This window comes from Zootoca vivipara, chromosome 10 (genome assembly GCF_963506605.1).
Source record: "Zootoca vivipara chromosome 10, rZooViv1.1, whole genome shotgun sequence".
Lineage (NCBI taxonomy): Eukaryota > Metazoa > Chordata > Lepidosauria > Squamata > Lacertidae > Zootoca > Zootoca vivipara.
This window is the reverse complement of record NC_083285.1, coordinates 67809214-67822792: the sequence shown is the minus strand read 5'-3', so window position 1 is coordinate 67822792 and position 13579 is coordinate 67809214. Positions and strand designations below refer to the sequence as shown.

The window sequence follows — 13579 nt, the reverse complement described above, 5'->3', positions numbered from 1 at the left end:
TCCTAAAACGTTGCATCTCAAGTGCCAAAAGCCAGTCGTACACCTTCGACATTTGCCAAAAGATGTATAATGAAGATGCCAGACACACACCTTCTGCGGGGCAGGAGTTCCACAACTTTAGGGTCTGCCACAGAAAATGCCCTTTCCCCGGATGCCACCACCCCAAGCTTCTGAGGGTGGTGGATTGTGGCCAATGTGCACAGCTTCACAAACCTGATAACAACACAACTGACCTAACAGGTTGTGCGTAACTATATAGATTCTTTTTAAATGCGAATCAACGTATCATATCAAAATATATGGTTCTATAGAGCAACTTAGCATATAAACAAAACATATCAGTTGTTATCAGTTTTGTATTTACGTGACAAAATGTTTGGTAGTGTTTTGAACAGCTTCACAAACCGGGACACTGGAAACAAAGTAAACGGAAGTGTGCACGCAGCCTCAGAGATGCTTGATGTAAATCCTTAATTTGTGGGTCTCTGATTATGAATCTGAACAGCTGTCATAAGGCTTGGCTGCAGAGGCATCCTTGCCAACCTGGTGTGGTGGCTGGAGCTGATGGGAATATAGCCTAACATCTGGAGGGTAGGGAAAGCTGATTTGGAGCCTGAAAGGTTTAAGACCAGTACTTTGAGCTGGGCCCAGGAAATATAGGAATCTGGTATGAAGCTGGACAGATACGACCTGATTGCCTCACTTGCACCAGATTAAAACTGAGCTGCTGCATTTTATGGACCAACTGAAGTTTGTGGGCACATAATCAAAACCCCTCCTATGGCATGTTCCAGAATCACCTGCCTTGTGCTGTTTGTTTAGCTAGGTAAAGGGACCCCTGACCATTAGGTCCAGTCATGACCGACTCTGGGGTTGCGCGCTCATCTCGCATTATTGGCCGAGGGAGCCGGTGTATAGCTTCCAGGTCATGTGGCCAGCATGACAAAGCCGCTTCTAGCAAACCAGAGCAGCACACGGAAACGCCGTTTACCTTCCCGCTATAGCGGTTCCTATTTATCTACTTGCATTTTGACATGCTTTCGAACTGCTAGGTTGGCGGGAGCTGGGACCAAGCAACGGGAGCTCACCCCATCACAGGGATTCGAACCGCCGACCTTCTGATCAGCAAGCCCTAGGCTCAGTGGTTTAGCCCACAGCGCCACCTGGGTCCCACCTGGGTTTGTTTAGCTATTCATTGCTATTTGTGGAGGTTGTTGTATATTGCCATCTGAATATCTTCATAAACTGCCCCTGGGAATGCAAATGGAGTTGAACGGGAAGACAGACTGGTGGCACCCAGAATCATAGCATCACAGAGTTGTAGAGTTGTACTGGACCACCCAACCCCCTGGAAATGCAGGAATCTTTTGTGGCAGCTCCCGTCATTCCTAACCGTGTGCCATGCTGGGAGTTGGGGGCCCAACAACATCTGAAGAGCTCCCCGAGCCTGGTAATAAAATGTGACAGACAAGCAAGCATTCTTGATGGCACACCAACATAAATTGTCCAAATATAATCATAATCATAATAATTTATTATTTGTACCCTGCCCATCTGGCTGGGTTTCCCCAGCCCCTCTAGGTGGCTTCCAACAAAAAATTAAAATACATTAAAATGTCACACATTAAAAACTTCCCTGAACTTCCTTGAACAGGGCTGCCTTCAGATGTCTTCTAAATGTCAGGTAGTTGTTTTCCTCTTTGACATCTGATGGGAGGGCGTTCCACAGGGTGAGAGTTACTCTGGGCAGTGGGCAATGGGTGATGACTTTTTTACAACCTCATTTCCCTGTATCATAATTTGATGAGCTTTCATTAAAGATTAGATAAAATCTTACTTTCAAAGAGATTTGATTTAAAAAAACCTCATGCACAAAATGATTTTAAAAAATTTATTTATCAGTTTTTTGACCATTTTTGAAGTCACTGTAAGCAGATATAAAATTGAACCCAAGCTTTAGAGTCATATATATACAACATTATATGTTGTTGTTGTTTAGTCGTTTAGTTGTGTCCGACTCTTCGTGACCCCATGGACCAGAGCACGCCAGGCACTCCTGTCTTACACTGCCTCCCGCAGTTTGGTCAAACTCAAGTTCGTAGCTTCAAGAACACTGTCCAACCATCTTGTCCTCTGTCGTCCCCTTCTCCTTGTGCCCTCCATCTTTCCCAACATCAGAGTCTTTTCCAGGGAGTCTTCTCTTCTCATGAGGTGGCCAAAGTCTTGGAGCCTCAGCTTCAGGATCTGTCCTTCCAGTGAGCACTCAGGGCTGATTTCCTTCAGAATGGATAGGTTTGATCTTCTTGCAGTCCATGGGACTCTCAAGACAACATTATATAGGGTCATCAAACACAGAAGAAAGCTTTTTTTTAGCTGCAGTAACAGTATAGACGCCGCTAGAGGACGATGTTTTGATACCTCTCCTGTAGGTTCTTTTCCTAACATGCCCGGCAGGGTCTGCTGGCTGAGTTTTGAGGTCCCAAAAAGGGGCTTTTACCTTGCGCAGGTGTGACATTTGTATACCCTATTGTGGAATGTGGTGTTGTGTCCAAATTTGATACGAAATATATATAGAATTGTTAATACAATTTTACGAAATGGTAAAACGGCATACAAAAAAATTAAAAACGGTTTGTCCGTAACCTTTTTAAAAAATATTTCATTGGAATATAGCTCATTTTAGTCATCAATAGGCAAAAGTTCATCCATTTGTGCTACAGGAAATAATTTTTGAGGGGGGAAAAATGAAAAAGCCATCACCCTAGTGGGCACATCCTTCTTCCATTTCCTATCGCCACGGTTCCGAGAATGATGCGAGAAAATGGTTCTGGCTTGTGAGGCAAACTCTTGTCAACAATCAGTTGCCAGGGTACCATGTTGTTGTTGTTGCTGCTGATGCCTCTTCAGCCTCCTCACTCCCCCACCTGACATTTTGTCCTGCCCATGGTCCATGGCATTCCCTTTCCCCTTTCTGTGGTGGATTTATTCACGTACAAGAGACCCCGTGGAAACCGGCTCCCTGGAGGAATTCGAGTGCGACGAGGAGGTGCCGGAGGAAGACGACATCTGCTGGGGTCTGGGAGAGATCCTGCTTTATTACTGCCTGGCTGTGGCTGCTATAAGGATCATCTATATCGGTGCAGACTGGGTAATCGTCTTTTATTAGCCGTATTCCTCTTGCGTGCAGTCGGAGGACAGAAGGGGAGCCCAAAGTACTGTCTTGTCGAGCATTTGGCTTCCAACAGTGGCCAGCTGGATGTCTAGAAGGGTGTCTCGTCACCACCGGCGCTCGAATTGTTGCTGCCCTGCAACTGCACTGTGCCTGGATATAATAATAATAATAATAATAATAATAATAATAATAATAATAATTTATTTGTACCCCGCCCATCTGGCTGGGTTTCCCCAGCCACTCTGGGCAGCTTCCAACAAAAATTTAAAATACATTAAAATGTCACACATTATAAACTTCCCTGATGTCTTCTAAATGTCAGGTAGTTATTTATCTCTTTGACATCTGATGGGAGGGCGTTCCACAGGGCGGGTGCCACCACCGAGAAGGCCCTCTGCCTGGTTTCCTGTAGCTTTGCTTCTCGCAGTGAGGGAACCACCAGAAGGCCCTCAGAGCTGGACCTCAGTGTCTGGGCAGAACGATGGGTGTGGAGACGCTCCTTCGGGTATACTGGGCTGAGGCCGTTTAGGGCTTTAAAGGTCAGCACCAACACTTTGAATTGTGCTCAGAAACGTACTGGGAGCCAATGTAGGTCTTTCAAGACCGGTGTTATGTGGTCTCGACGGCCGCTCCCAGTCCCCAGTCTAGCTGCCGCATTCTGGATTAGTTGTAGTTTCCGGGTCACCTTCAAAGGTAGCCCCACGTAGAGCACATTGCAGTAGTCCAAGCGAGAGATAACTAGAGCATGCACCACTCTGATGAGACAGTCCTTGGGCAGGTAGGGTCTCAGTCTGCGTACCAGATGGAGCTGATAAACAGCTGCCCTGGACACAGAGTTGACCTGCGCCTCCATGGACAGCTGTGAGTCCAAAATGACTCCCAGGCTGCGCACCTGGTCCTTCAGGGGCACAGTTACCCCATTCAGGACCAGGGAGTCCTCCACACCAGCCCGCCCCCTGTCCCCCAAGAACAGTACTTGTCAGGATTCAGCCACCTGGCTGGCATAATTTAGGAACCATTGACAGAACTATCCTCCATTATTGATATGTGTAATCCCATTTTAAAGCCGTCCAAGCCAGTGGCGGTCACCACATCTTGTAGCAGTGAGTTCCACATACTATGGTGGGGGATTTCAGGCCTGGGGATGGCATGCGGCCCTCCACATCTCTCCATCTGCCCTTTGGGACTCCCCTCCCACTCAGCAGAAACGCAGCCTTAAAGTGTGATTGTGCCTTTTGCTTGCCTGCACAGAGAATGACTGGAAGCCTCTGATGTTTGTGTGGTTGAAACGGAGGCCAGGGTAGAAAGGAAAAATTCTCAGCCATTGCTCTGCCTGCTTTGCCCCCCCCCCATCGCCCGGCTCTGCCCACAACCAGGATGTGGCCCTTCAGAAGGAATGTGGCCCTTGGGTCCCCACTCTGCCTTATGCGCAATGTGGACACTGTGCGTAATTTTGCTTTCCTTTTTTTAAAAAAACAGCTTCAACAGATTCCAAACCAGCTAATGATAAAAAAACACCACATGTGCTGGCTGAGTCTGCTTGGAGCTGTACCCCAAAATACCTGGAGGGCCTCAGGTTGGCGGAGGCTGGCACGAACAATGGAAACATAATGCCGAAATACACACACTTACCAACACATACGGAGAGCAGATCCCATAAGAGCCAGCGTATGAAACTGAACATTCAAAGCATCTATTCATTGCACATATAAAGCACATAATCATAATCATCATAATTTTATTTTTTACACCCCGCACATCTGGCTGGGTTTCCCCAGCCACTCTGGCTGGCTTCCAGCACATATAAAAATGCCAAACATTAAAACCCTCCCGATACAGAGCTGCCTTCTTTATCTCCTTGACATCTGGTGCCACTACCAAGAAGGCCCTCTGCCTGGTCCCCTGTAACTTCACTTCTCACAGTGAGGGAACTAGCAGAAGACCCTCAGAGCTGGACCTCAGTGACCGGGCTGAAGAATGGGAGATGCCTTATCCCAAAGGTTGCTGGGAATGGACAATGGTACCTTTCCCTTCACAAAGCTGCCGTTTGCAGCGACCTTAAGCAACCTTGTTTGTTACAACTCCAGGACGATGCCAAACCGCTTCCTGAAGCACCTGCCACCTTCCTTTAAAAGGGATTTGGGATTGGAAGCAAGCTGTGAGGGGGCTAGATAAGGGGGTGGTAAAGCCTAATCCTTTGGGAATGGTAGGATCTGGAATGACTCTAGACTGAAAGCAGCACTTTGAGGACAAGCACGAACGGTTCCAGGTTGAGAAAAGCTGCATATTTGTGCTACAAATGGGTTAGTGTGCATGTAAATTATGAATCATATGCATTGGGTTCTAAATGGAATTCTTTCCCATATTTTCCGAGAACAGATTGTCCCGAAATGCGGTGGTGGAATACAGCCATGCAAGAAGGTTAGATATACAAAAGGTAAAATTTAATTCATTTGCTGCAAAAAAAAGGAGGAGCGTTTATTATTAAGCAAAAGTCAAGGAGCAACTGGAAGTTTTAAAATAACGTGCTGTTTGCTTTGGGGGAGACGACTGGAATCACAGAATCCTATTTTGAATGTTCAAAATAATTATTTTACCCCATTGTTGCTTTGTTCTTTTGTAAACTGCTTTGAGGGTTGTTGTTTTTTAACCATCAAATGGTGTGTAAATTTTAAAAAATATACTAAATAAGAATAGATCAAGTTGTGAGGCAATGGCTGAGAGAGTGTCGCTCTCCAATGTCACCCAGTGAGTTTATAATAGGCAAGGGATTAAATACAAAACAGTGATCTAGTTAATAGGTGGATTAGATTGGATTAAACTACCATTGCCATATCCAGACAGAAAAGATGTTGAACTTTTTTTGGCAAAGCTGTTCCGATGTGTTTTTAATTTTTTTGCCAAAATTCTAGTACTTGTTTTTAGTTTAGGCCAAAGTTGTTTGATGTTTTTGAGTTATTTTAGGGCAGGGATGTCCAACCGGTCGATCGCAATATCCCTGATCGATCCTGGTCGATCCTCCCCATAAAAAGCTCAACAGCTTCTGTCAATCCAATGAGTTCCCCTTAATCTGCGCCCAGAGACTGCTGCCAGATATTCTGGAAATTCAGTATGTATGGCAACCCTAATTAAACAGATGATTCATTAACTGTTATTAGGTGGGGGACAGATTATATTTTCAATAGATTAGTGCAGATTTTTCCCTCCTGGTCGAAGCTTTATTAGAATCATAGAATCATAGAATCGTAGAGTTGGAAGAGACCACAAGGGCCATCCAGTCCAACCCCCTGCCGAGCAGGAAACACCATCAAAGCATTCTTGACATATGCCTGTCAAGCCTCTGCTTAAAGACCTCCAAAGAAGGAGACTCCACCACACTCCTTGGTAGCAAATTCCACTGCCGAACAGCTCTTACTGTCAGGAAGTTCTTCCTAATGTTTGATAATTTTTCTGTGCTCACTCCCTCCTGCTTCCGCTTCTGGCAGAGAAAGGCTTAGGAGCTAGGCAGTTCACTGCCGGTGCCCATTTCATTGCTGCTGCTTCCTGTCTTTCCAGCCCAATTTCCAGCCCTGACCTCCAGCCGCTGGCCTGCTGCCGTCAAGCTGGAACCCGACCGTTTTTACTCCGCTGGCCTATTGGTCCTGAATTACTAAAACAGGGGTTGGGAACCTTTTCCCTTCCAGCCTGAGGGCCGCATTCTCTTCTGGGCAAGCTTCCGAATGCCACATGCCAGCGATGGGCAGGGCCAGAAGGAAAAGTGGGCGGAGCAAAGAGGTGGGCTCAGAGGAGTTCTGAAAACGTGCTTCTTCCTTCAGATTCTCTTCCCCCCCCCTTACAAAAACTTACGCAAATGTGATCCGTGGATGAATTGCCAGCAGCCTAACACCGTTAATCAGCTAAGGCAGCGTTTCTCAAACTTTTTTCTCCAGGCTGCACCTTCCGAACAAAAATTTGCTCGCACCACACGAGATTTTTAATTGATAAGAAATACATTGGAAAACACAATTAGGATCTCCCTCGTGATCACTTGATGACCTTGCTCTCACTTAGAAAAGATGCCTATCCATATTCTGCAAATTAGATATAGATGATAGATAGATAGATAGATAGATAGATAGATAGATAGATAGATAGATAGATACTAAACTGTACTATACTACACTGAAATATATACAGTGGTACCTCGGTTTATGAACACAATTGGTTCCGGAAGTCTGTTCATAAACTGAAGCGATCATAAACTGAAGCGAACTTTCCCATTGAAAGTAATGGAAAGTGGATTAATCCGTTCCAGACGGGTCCGCGGAGTACTCAACCTGAAGCGTACTTAACCCGAAGCATGGGCGTAATTGGTTCCGGAAGTCTGTTCATAAACTGAAGCGAACTTTCCCATTGAAAGTAATGGAAAGTAAATTAATCCATTCCAGATGGGTCCGCGGCGTTCATAAACTGAAAATTCATAAACCGAGGTGTTCATAAACCGAGGTTCCACTGTAATGGAAAGTGAATTAATCCGTTCCAGATGGGTCCGCGGCGTTCGTAAACCAAAAAGTCGTAAACCGGGGTGTTCATAAATCGAGGTTCCACTGTAAATGTTTCTTTACTGGTCCTTGAATATTGCTTGCCATCCTCTCCTGCCATACCAGTGTTACAGAAATGACAATTTGGGAAGGGGTGTGTGTGTGTGTTACATCTTTAAAGTTGTTACAATGTTACAAATATTATGCCTGGATGTATCCTTTCGACTTGACAGCTCAGGGAAGATACCTAGCTTTATAACTTGGTAGATTTAAATGACTCTCCTCATTCCAATGCCATTTTAACCCTTAAAGAAAGGTGAGTTTGGGCTCCACCTCCCTCCATGAACCAAGAAGCAGGAAGTCACGCAGGAAGCAGGAACAGGGCATCCCGCCATAATTCCCCAAATGTGAGAGCAAATACATGGCACCCCACCCCAACAATAGACATCCGTAGAGCAGAGGCAGTTGAGCAAGTCAGGTGGCGCTGTGGTTAAACCACTGAGCCTAGGGCTTGCTGATCAGAAGGTCGGCGGTTCGAATCCCTGCAATGGGGTGAGCTCCCATTGCTTGGTCCCAGCTCCTGCCCACCTAGCAGTTCGAAAGCACATCAAAGTGCAAGTAGATAAATAGGGACCGCTATAGCGGGAAGGTAAACGGCGTTTCCGTGTGCTGCTCTGGTTTGCCAGAAGCGGCTTAGTCATGCTGGCCACATGACCCGGAAGCTGTCTGCGGACAAACGCTGGCTCCCTCGGCCTATAGAGCGAGATGAGCGCCGCAACCCCAGAGTCAGACACGACTGGACGTGATGGTCAGGGGCCCCTTTACCTTTACCTTTTAGAGCAGAGGCAGTTGAGCAAGTCAGGTGTTCTGAAAGCCCATCTCCATACAAGTCCTGAGGGCAAGGATATGTCAAGCGTTTTATTGTTCTTCCGGTGATGGGGACTTAAGAGGTGATGGGAAAGGTGTCTGATAAAGTGACCTCATGTTGAACTTGTGTAACCCTTGTATAAAAAGTAAAAGGTAAAGGACCCCTGACAGTTAAGTCCAGTCGCAAACGACTCTAGGGTTGCGGCACTCATCTCGCTTTATTGGTCGAGGGAGCCGGTGTTTGTCCGCAGACAGTTTTTCCAGGTCATGTGGCCAGCATGACTAAGCCGCTTCTGGCGAAACCAAAGCAGCACACGGAAACGCCATTTACCTTCCCGCTGGAGTGGTACCTCTTTATCTACTTGCACTTTGTCCTGCTTTCGAACTGCTAGGTGGGCAGGAGCTGGGACCAAACAACGGGAGCTCACCCTGTCATGGGGATTCGAACTGCTGACCTCCCGATCGGCAAGCCCTAGGCTCAGTGGTTTAGACTCATGTCCCTTGTATAAAGGTAAAGGGCCCCCTGACCATCAGGTCCAGTCGTGTCCAACTCTGGGGTTGCTCATCTCGCTCTATAGGCCGAGGGAGCCGGCGTTTGTCCGCAGACAGCTTCCGGGTCATGTGGACAGCATGACAAAGCTGCTTCTGGCGAACCAGAGCAGCGCACGGAAACGCCGTTTACCTTCCCGCCGGAGCGGTCCCTATTTATCTACTTGTCCCTTGTATACCCCTCCCCAATTGTGACATGCTAGTGATGTAGTGATGATGTGGCAATGATGCCTCTCAAAGTGTCTTCTGGGGGAAAGAGGGGAGTTTTAAAAAAGGATATCGCCCCATGCTCGGGGTTCTTACTCCTGTGGGGACCTATTACGCAACAATAAAGATCATGGTCTACTGACCGCTGTTTTGCTCCAAATGACTTGGCTGGAGCTTCCTTCTTTAACTGCCCGCATGGACCCACGGGGGACTTTCACCCCGACGAGCTGGGCTGTTGAGTAGTCTCTCACCCGGGAATTGCCCCCCCCCCACTTAACACCAGCACAGACCTTCCAAGGTTTCCTCGCTGCAAGAAGCCAAGTTACAGGGAACTAGGCAGAGGGCCTTCTTGGTAGTGGCACCTGCCCTGTGGAACGCCCTCCCACCAGATGTCAAAGAGAACAACTACTACCAGACTTTTAGAAGACATCTGAAGGCAGCCCTGTTTACGGAAGCTTTTAATGCTTGATGGACTGCTGTGTTTTAATATTTTGTTGGAAGCCGCCCATATGGGCGGGGTATAAATAAATTATTATTATTATTATTATTATTATTATTATTATTATTATTATTAAGTGTTCCGATTTCCCAGAATTACAGAAGCTGTCCCGGTTTCTGATTTGATCTTGGAAGGTCCCCCTCTGGGGTGTCCCTCTTTTCACTGGAGATATGTTGGAGGGTATGACAGCATGGTCGTGATGCTCTTTGAGAACCACTGACCTAAGCATAGCTGCCAAGTCTCCCGTATTCCCCGGGAAACCCCCGTTTTTCCGGCTGTCCCCAGCCGAAAAAACAGATTTTTTTGTTTCCCCCGGTTTATTCTGGCGCGGCGGCCATTTTGGAACTGGGCGTAGAATGCTCAGAAGCGACTTTTGATGCTGCTTTTCCCAGTTCCAAAATGGCTGCAGCGTGACTTCTGGTGTGGCGGCCATTTTGGAACAGGGCAGAGCAGCATCAAAAGTAGCTTCTGAGCATGCTCCGCCCAGTTCCAAAATGGCGGCAGCGCTACTTCCGGTCTGCTACTTCCGGTCCAGGCCCTTATTTCTCAGGCCGGAACTTGGCAGCTATGGACCTAAGGTTAAAGTGGATGGCAGCGTTGCTATTTCTCCACTGCAAAAATAACTCCCTCATCCCTATCTCTCCCCTGATTCCTGCTAGGTTGCCAGGACCCCACCGACAGGTGTCAAGACAGTGGGTGCGGTATCCTGGGGTGCCTAAGGAAGCTGTTTGCGGGAGAGTGTGAAAGAGACACCGCCGAGGACGAGGCGTCCCCCAGTTCTCCTCCTCCCAGGAAGGAGACGAAGGAGCGCCTCTCCAAGGTCAGCCAGCAAAGCTTCTGCGACAGCGACTCTGTGGTCTCCTCGGAGTCGCAGGTGTCCTCGTGGAAAGGCAGCCAGACGGCTGACACCGACGGCAGCGCCTCCAGTGCGAGAGGGAGGAAGATGGTGGTGAGGGAGAGGAGCCCCAGGCGTGTCCCCTGGATGCCAGAGGAAGCGTGTCCCCGCTGCAAAGCCAAGAGGACGAGAGAGTGGCTGGCCCAGCACTTCTTTGACCCAGAATGGTGTTCTCCAGGGAAGCACAACTGATCCCGAGGAGAGTCCCTTCCGGGGAAGGGCGACAATGTCCACACGCAACCCGCTTTCGCCCGCGCTTCCTTCAAGGGTTGTTTGCCTGGGCAAGGAGGGTGGGGTGGGTGGCTCGCACCTCTGAGAGGTGACTGAGGGCTGACTCATGTCAATAAAGCTCCTATATATACCACATAGCATCCTCCTCTTTGCAACATGCTGGGAAGGCGGCCAGCTTGTGGAAACACCGTTTGCCTGACTGAATGATGCCATCGGGAAGAAGCCGCATTTTGTCGGGCATGGAGAGTCCTCCCCTCCCTTTGGTAACTTCACAGACAAGAATTAACGAGCAGTTTCTATTTCATAGTCCTTTCTTAATTCAGTACTACACTTGGGCAAAATAAAAATGAAAGGCACAAATACAGGATGGGAGACACCTGGCTTGAGAGCAGTACATGTGAAAAGGATCTAGGAGTCCTGGTAGACCACAAACTTGACATGAGTCAACAGTGTGATGCAGCAGCTTAAAAAGCCAATGCAATTCTGGGCTGCATCAATAGGAGTATAGCATCTAGATCAAGGGAAGTAATAGTACCACTGTATTCTGCTCTGGTCAGACCTCACCTGGAGTACTGTGTCCAGTTCTGGGCACCACAGTTCAAGAAGGATACTGACAAGCTGGAACGTGTCCAGAGGAGGGCAACCAAAATGGTCAAAGGCCTGGAAACAATGCCTTATGAGGAACGGCTTAGGGAGCTGGGTATGTTTAGCCTGGAGAAGAGAAGGTTAAGGGGTGATATGATAGCCATGTTCAAATATATAAAATGATGTCATATAGAGGAGGGTGAAAGGTTGTTTTCTGCTGCTCCAGAGAAGCGGACACGGAGTAATGGATTCAAACTACAAGAAAGAAGATTCCACCTAAACATTAGGAAGAACTTCCTGACAGTAAGAGCTGTTCGACAGTGGAATTTGCTGCCAAGAAGTGTGGTGGAGTCTCCTTCTTTGGAGGTCTTTAAGCAGAGGCTTGACAGGCATATGTCAAGAATGCTTTGATGGTGTTTCCTGCTTGGCAGGGGGTTGGACTGGATGGCCCTTGTGGTCTCTTCCAACTCTATGAGTCAGTCATCTGGTTGCAAGCAAAAATCCACATTTCTCCACAAGGAGGGCAGTTGGCTACTCTAAATCCGCCCCCAGCCACATCCTGGGCACCAACAGGAAGTTCCTCCTCCTCTCTGCATTCGTTGTTGTCTAATATGGACGGACCTCCTAGTTCTTGGGGAGCAAGGGTCTCCTAAACTCTCCAGTGCCGTCTCCGCTGGCTGTTCCCTCCCTTCTGTTTCTCTTTCCATTATCTCGTAACTAGGCAACTCCTGTTGAAGCTGCTCAGTGTCTGTGTCTCTCTCTGCTCCTGAAACTGCTCAAAACTGGAGGGGGGGGGAGAGAATCTTCCCCCTCCCCTGGTCCTCTTCAGAGAAGAGCTGATCTGCCTGAGAATGCATTTCCCAATCCTCTGATTCAGACCATTCCCTGACACCTTGTTTTTGAATGCAATTAATCTATTTTTAGTCCTAATAAATTTAAGAGCACTTGCAGACTGCAGTCCCGTGAAGTGGGAGTTGCTTATGTGCGACCCTGCATGGGCGCGGCCAGCATGTTTTGAAATTCTTCGTGGGATATTATAATGATGATAATAACAATAACAATAATAATATGTGCCTCATCTGACTGGGCTGCTCCAACCATTCTGGGCGGCTCCCAACAAAATATTAAAAGCACGATAAATACTTCCCTGGGGGGAAAAATCATTTTTAAAAAAAAACAACTTTTCTCCTCAGCAAGTGGTATTTAAAGGCATATCACCCCTGGACGTGGACGTAGAACAGGCATCCCCAAACTTGGCTCTCCAGATGTTTTGGGACTACAACTCCCATCATCCCTAGCTAACAGGACCAGTGGTCAGGGATGATGGGAACTGTAGTCCCAAAACATCTGGAAGGCCAAGTTTGGGGATGCCTGATGTAGAACATAGCTATTGTGCTGCCAACCCCCCTCCTCCTCCAATTTAGCCTTACCCCTACCCTCCAACATTTCTCCAATGAAAATAGGGACGTCCCATTCCGTAAAGGTAATTTTACTATTTATACCCCACACCTCTTACTGGGTTGCCCCAGCCACTCTGGGCAGCTTCCAACATATGTAAAAACATAATTAAAACATTAAACATTATTTTTTAAAAAGCCTTCCCTATACAGGATTGCCTCCAGACGGCTTCAGATAACTCCACACCCGCCAACATTCCTCCGGTGAAAATAGGGACGTCCTAAGGAGAAGCGGGACATTCTGGGAACCTTTGGCCCTCCAGAGGTTGCAGAACTACAACTCCCATCAGCTGCAGCAGTAATGACCAGTGGCTAGGGATGATGGCCATTGTAGTTCAGGAACGTTTGGATGGCCAAAGATTGCCCACGCCTGGGTTAGCTACACCAGCACTCTGACCCAGTTGGCTTCCTCTAAATAGGCTGACTCTGGAATACCCGGGCCACATCCAGTCGCTTGGACACTTCTGCAATTTTGCTGTTTACTACCGTGCCCCGAGGGCTCCTGCCTCCTGCGCCCCAGCCTTGCTGATCAAGGTCCACCCATTAATTATATCATTACATCAAGGCAAGCAAGACTTTCCAAGGGAAAAGATACTC

The 13579-nt window shown here is 47.6% G+C and overlaps 1 protein-coding gene across 1 annotated transcript; it reads left to right on the top strand.

The window, feature by feature from the left end:
• The first annotated feature begins 2930 nt into the window (after positions 1–2930).
• SSMEM1 (serine rich single-pass membrane protein 1) lies at positions 2931–11038 on the top strand. Its single transcript, XM_060279442.1, has 3 exons — positions 2931–3148; positions 5552–5609; positions 10474–11038. The coding sequence occupies exons 1-3, from the start codon at positions 2951–2953 to the stop codon at positions 10899–10901; spliced, it is 684 nt and encodes a 227-aa protein (XP_060135425.1). The 5' UTR covers positions 2931–2950; the 3' UTR covers positions 10902–11038.
• The last annotated feature ends 2541 nt before the right edge of the window (positions 11039–13579 follow it).

Excerpts from the sequence above, each read along its gene's own strand:
- SSMEM1 (XM_060279442.1), top strand. The coding sequence starts at position 2,951 with ATGGCATTCCCTTTCCCCTTTCTGTGGTGGATTTATTCACGTACAAGA. Across the intron at positions 3,149-5,551 it reads TCTATATCGGTGCAGACTGG|ATTGTCCCGAAATGCGGTGG; the intron begins GTAATCGTCTTT and ends TTCCGAGAACAG. Across the intron at positions 5,610-10,473 it reads GAAGGTTAGATATACAAAAG|GTTGCCAGGACCCCACCGAC; the intron begins GTAAAATTTAAT and ends GATTCCTGCTAG.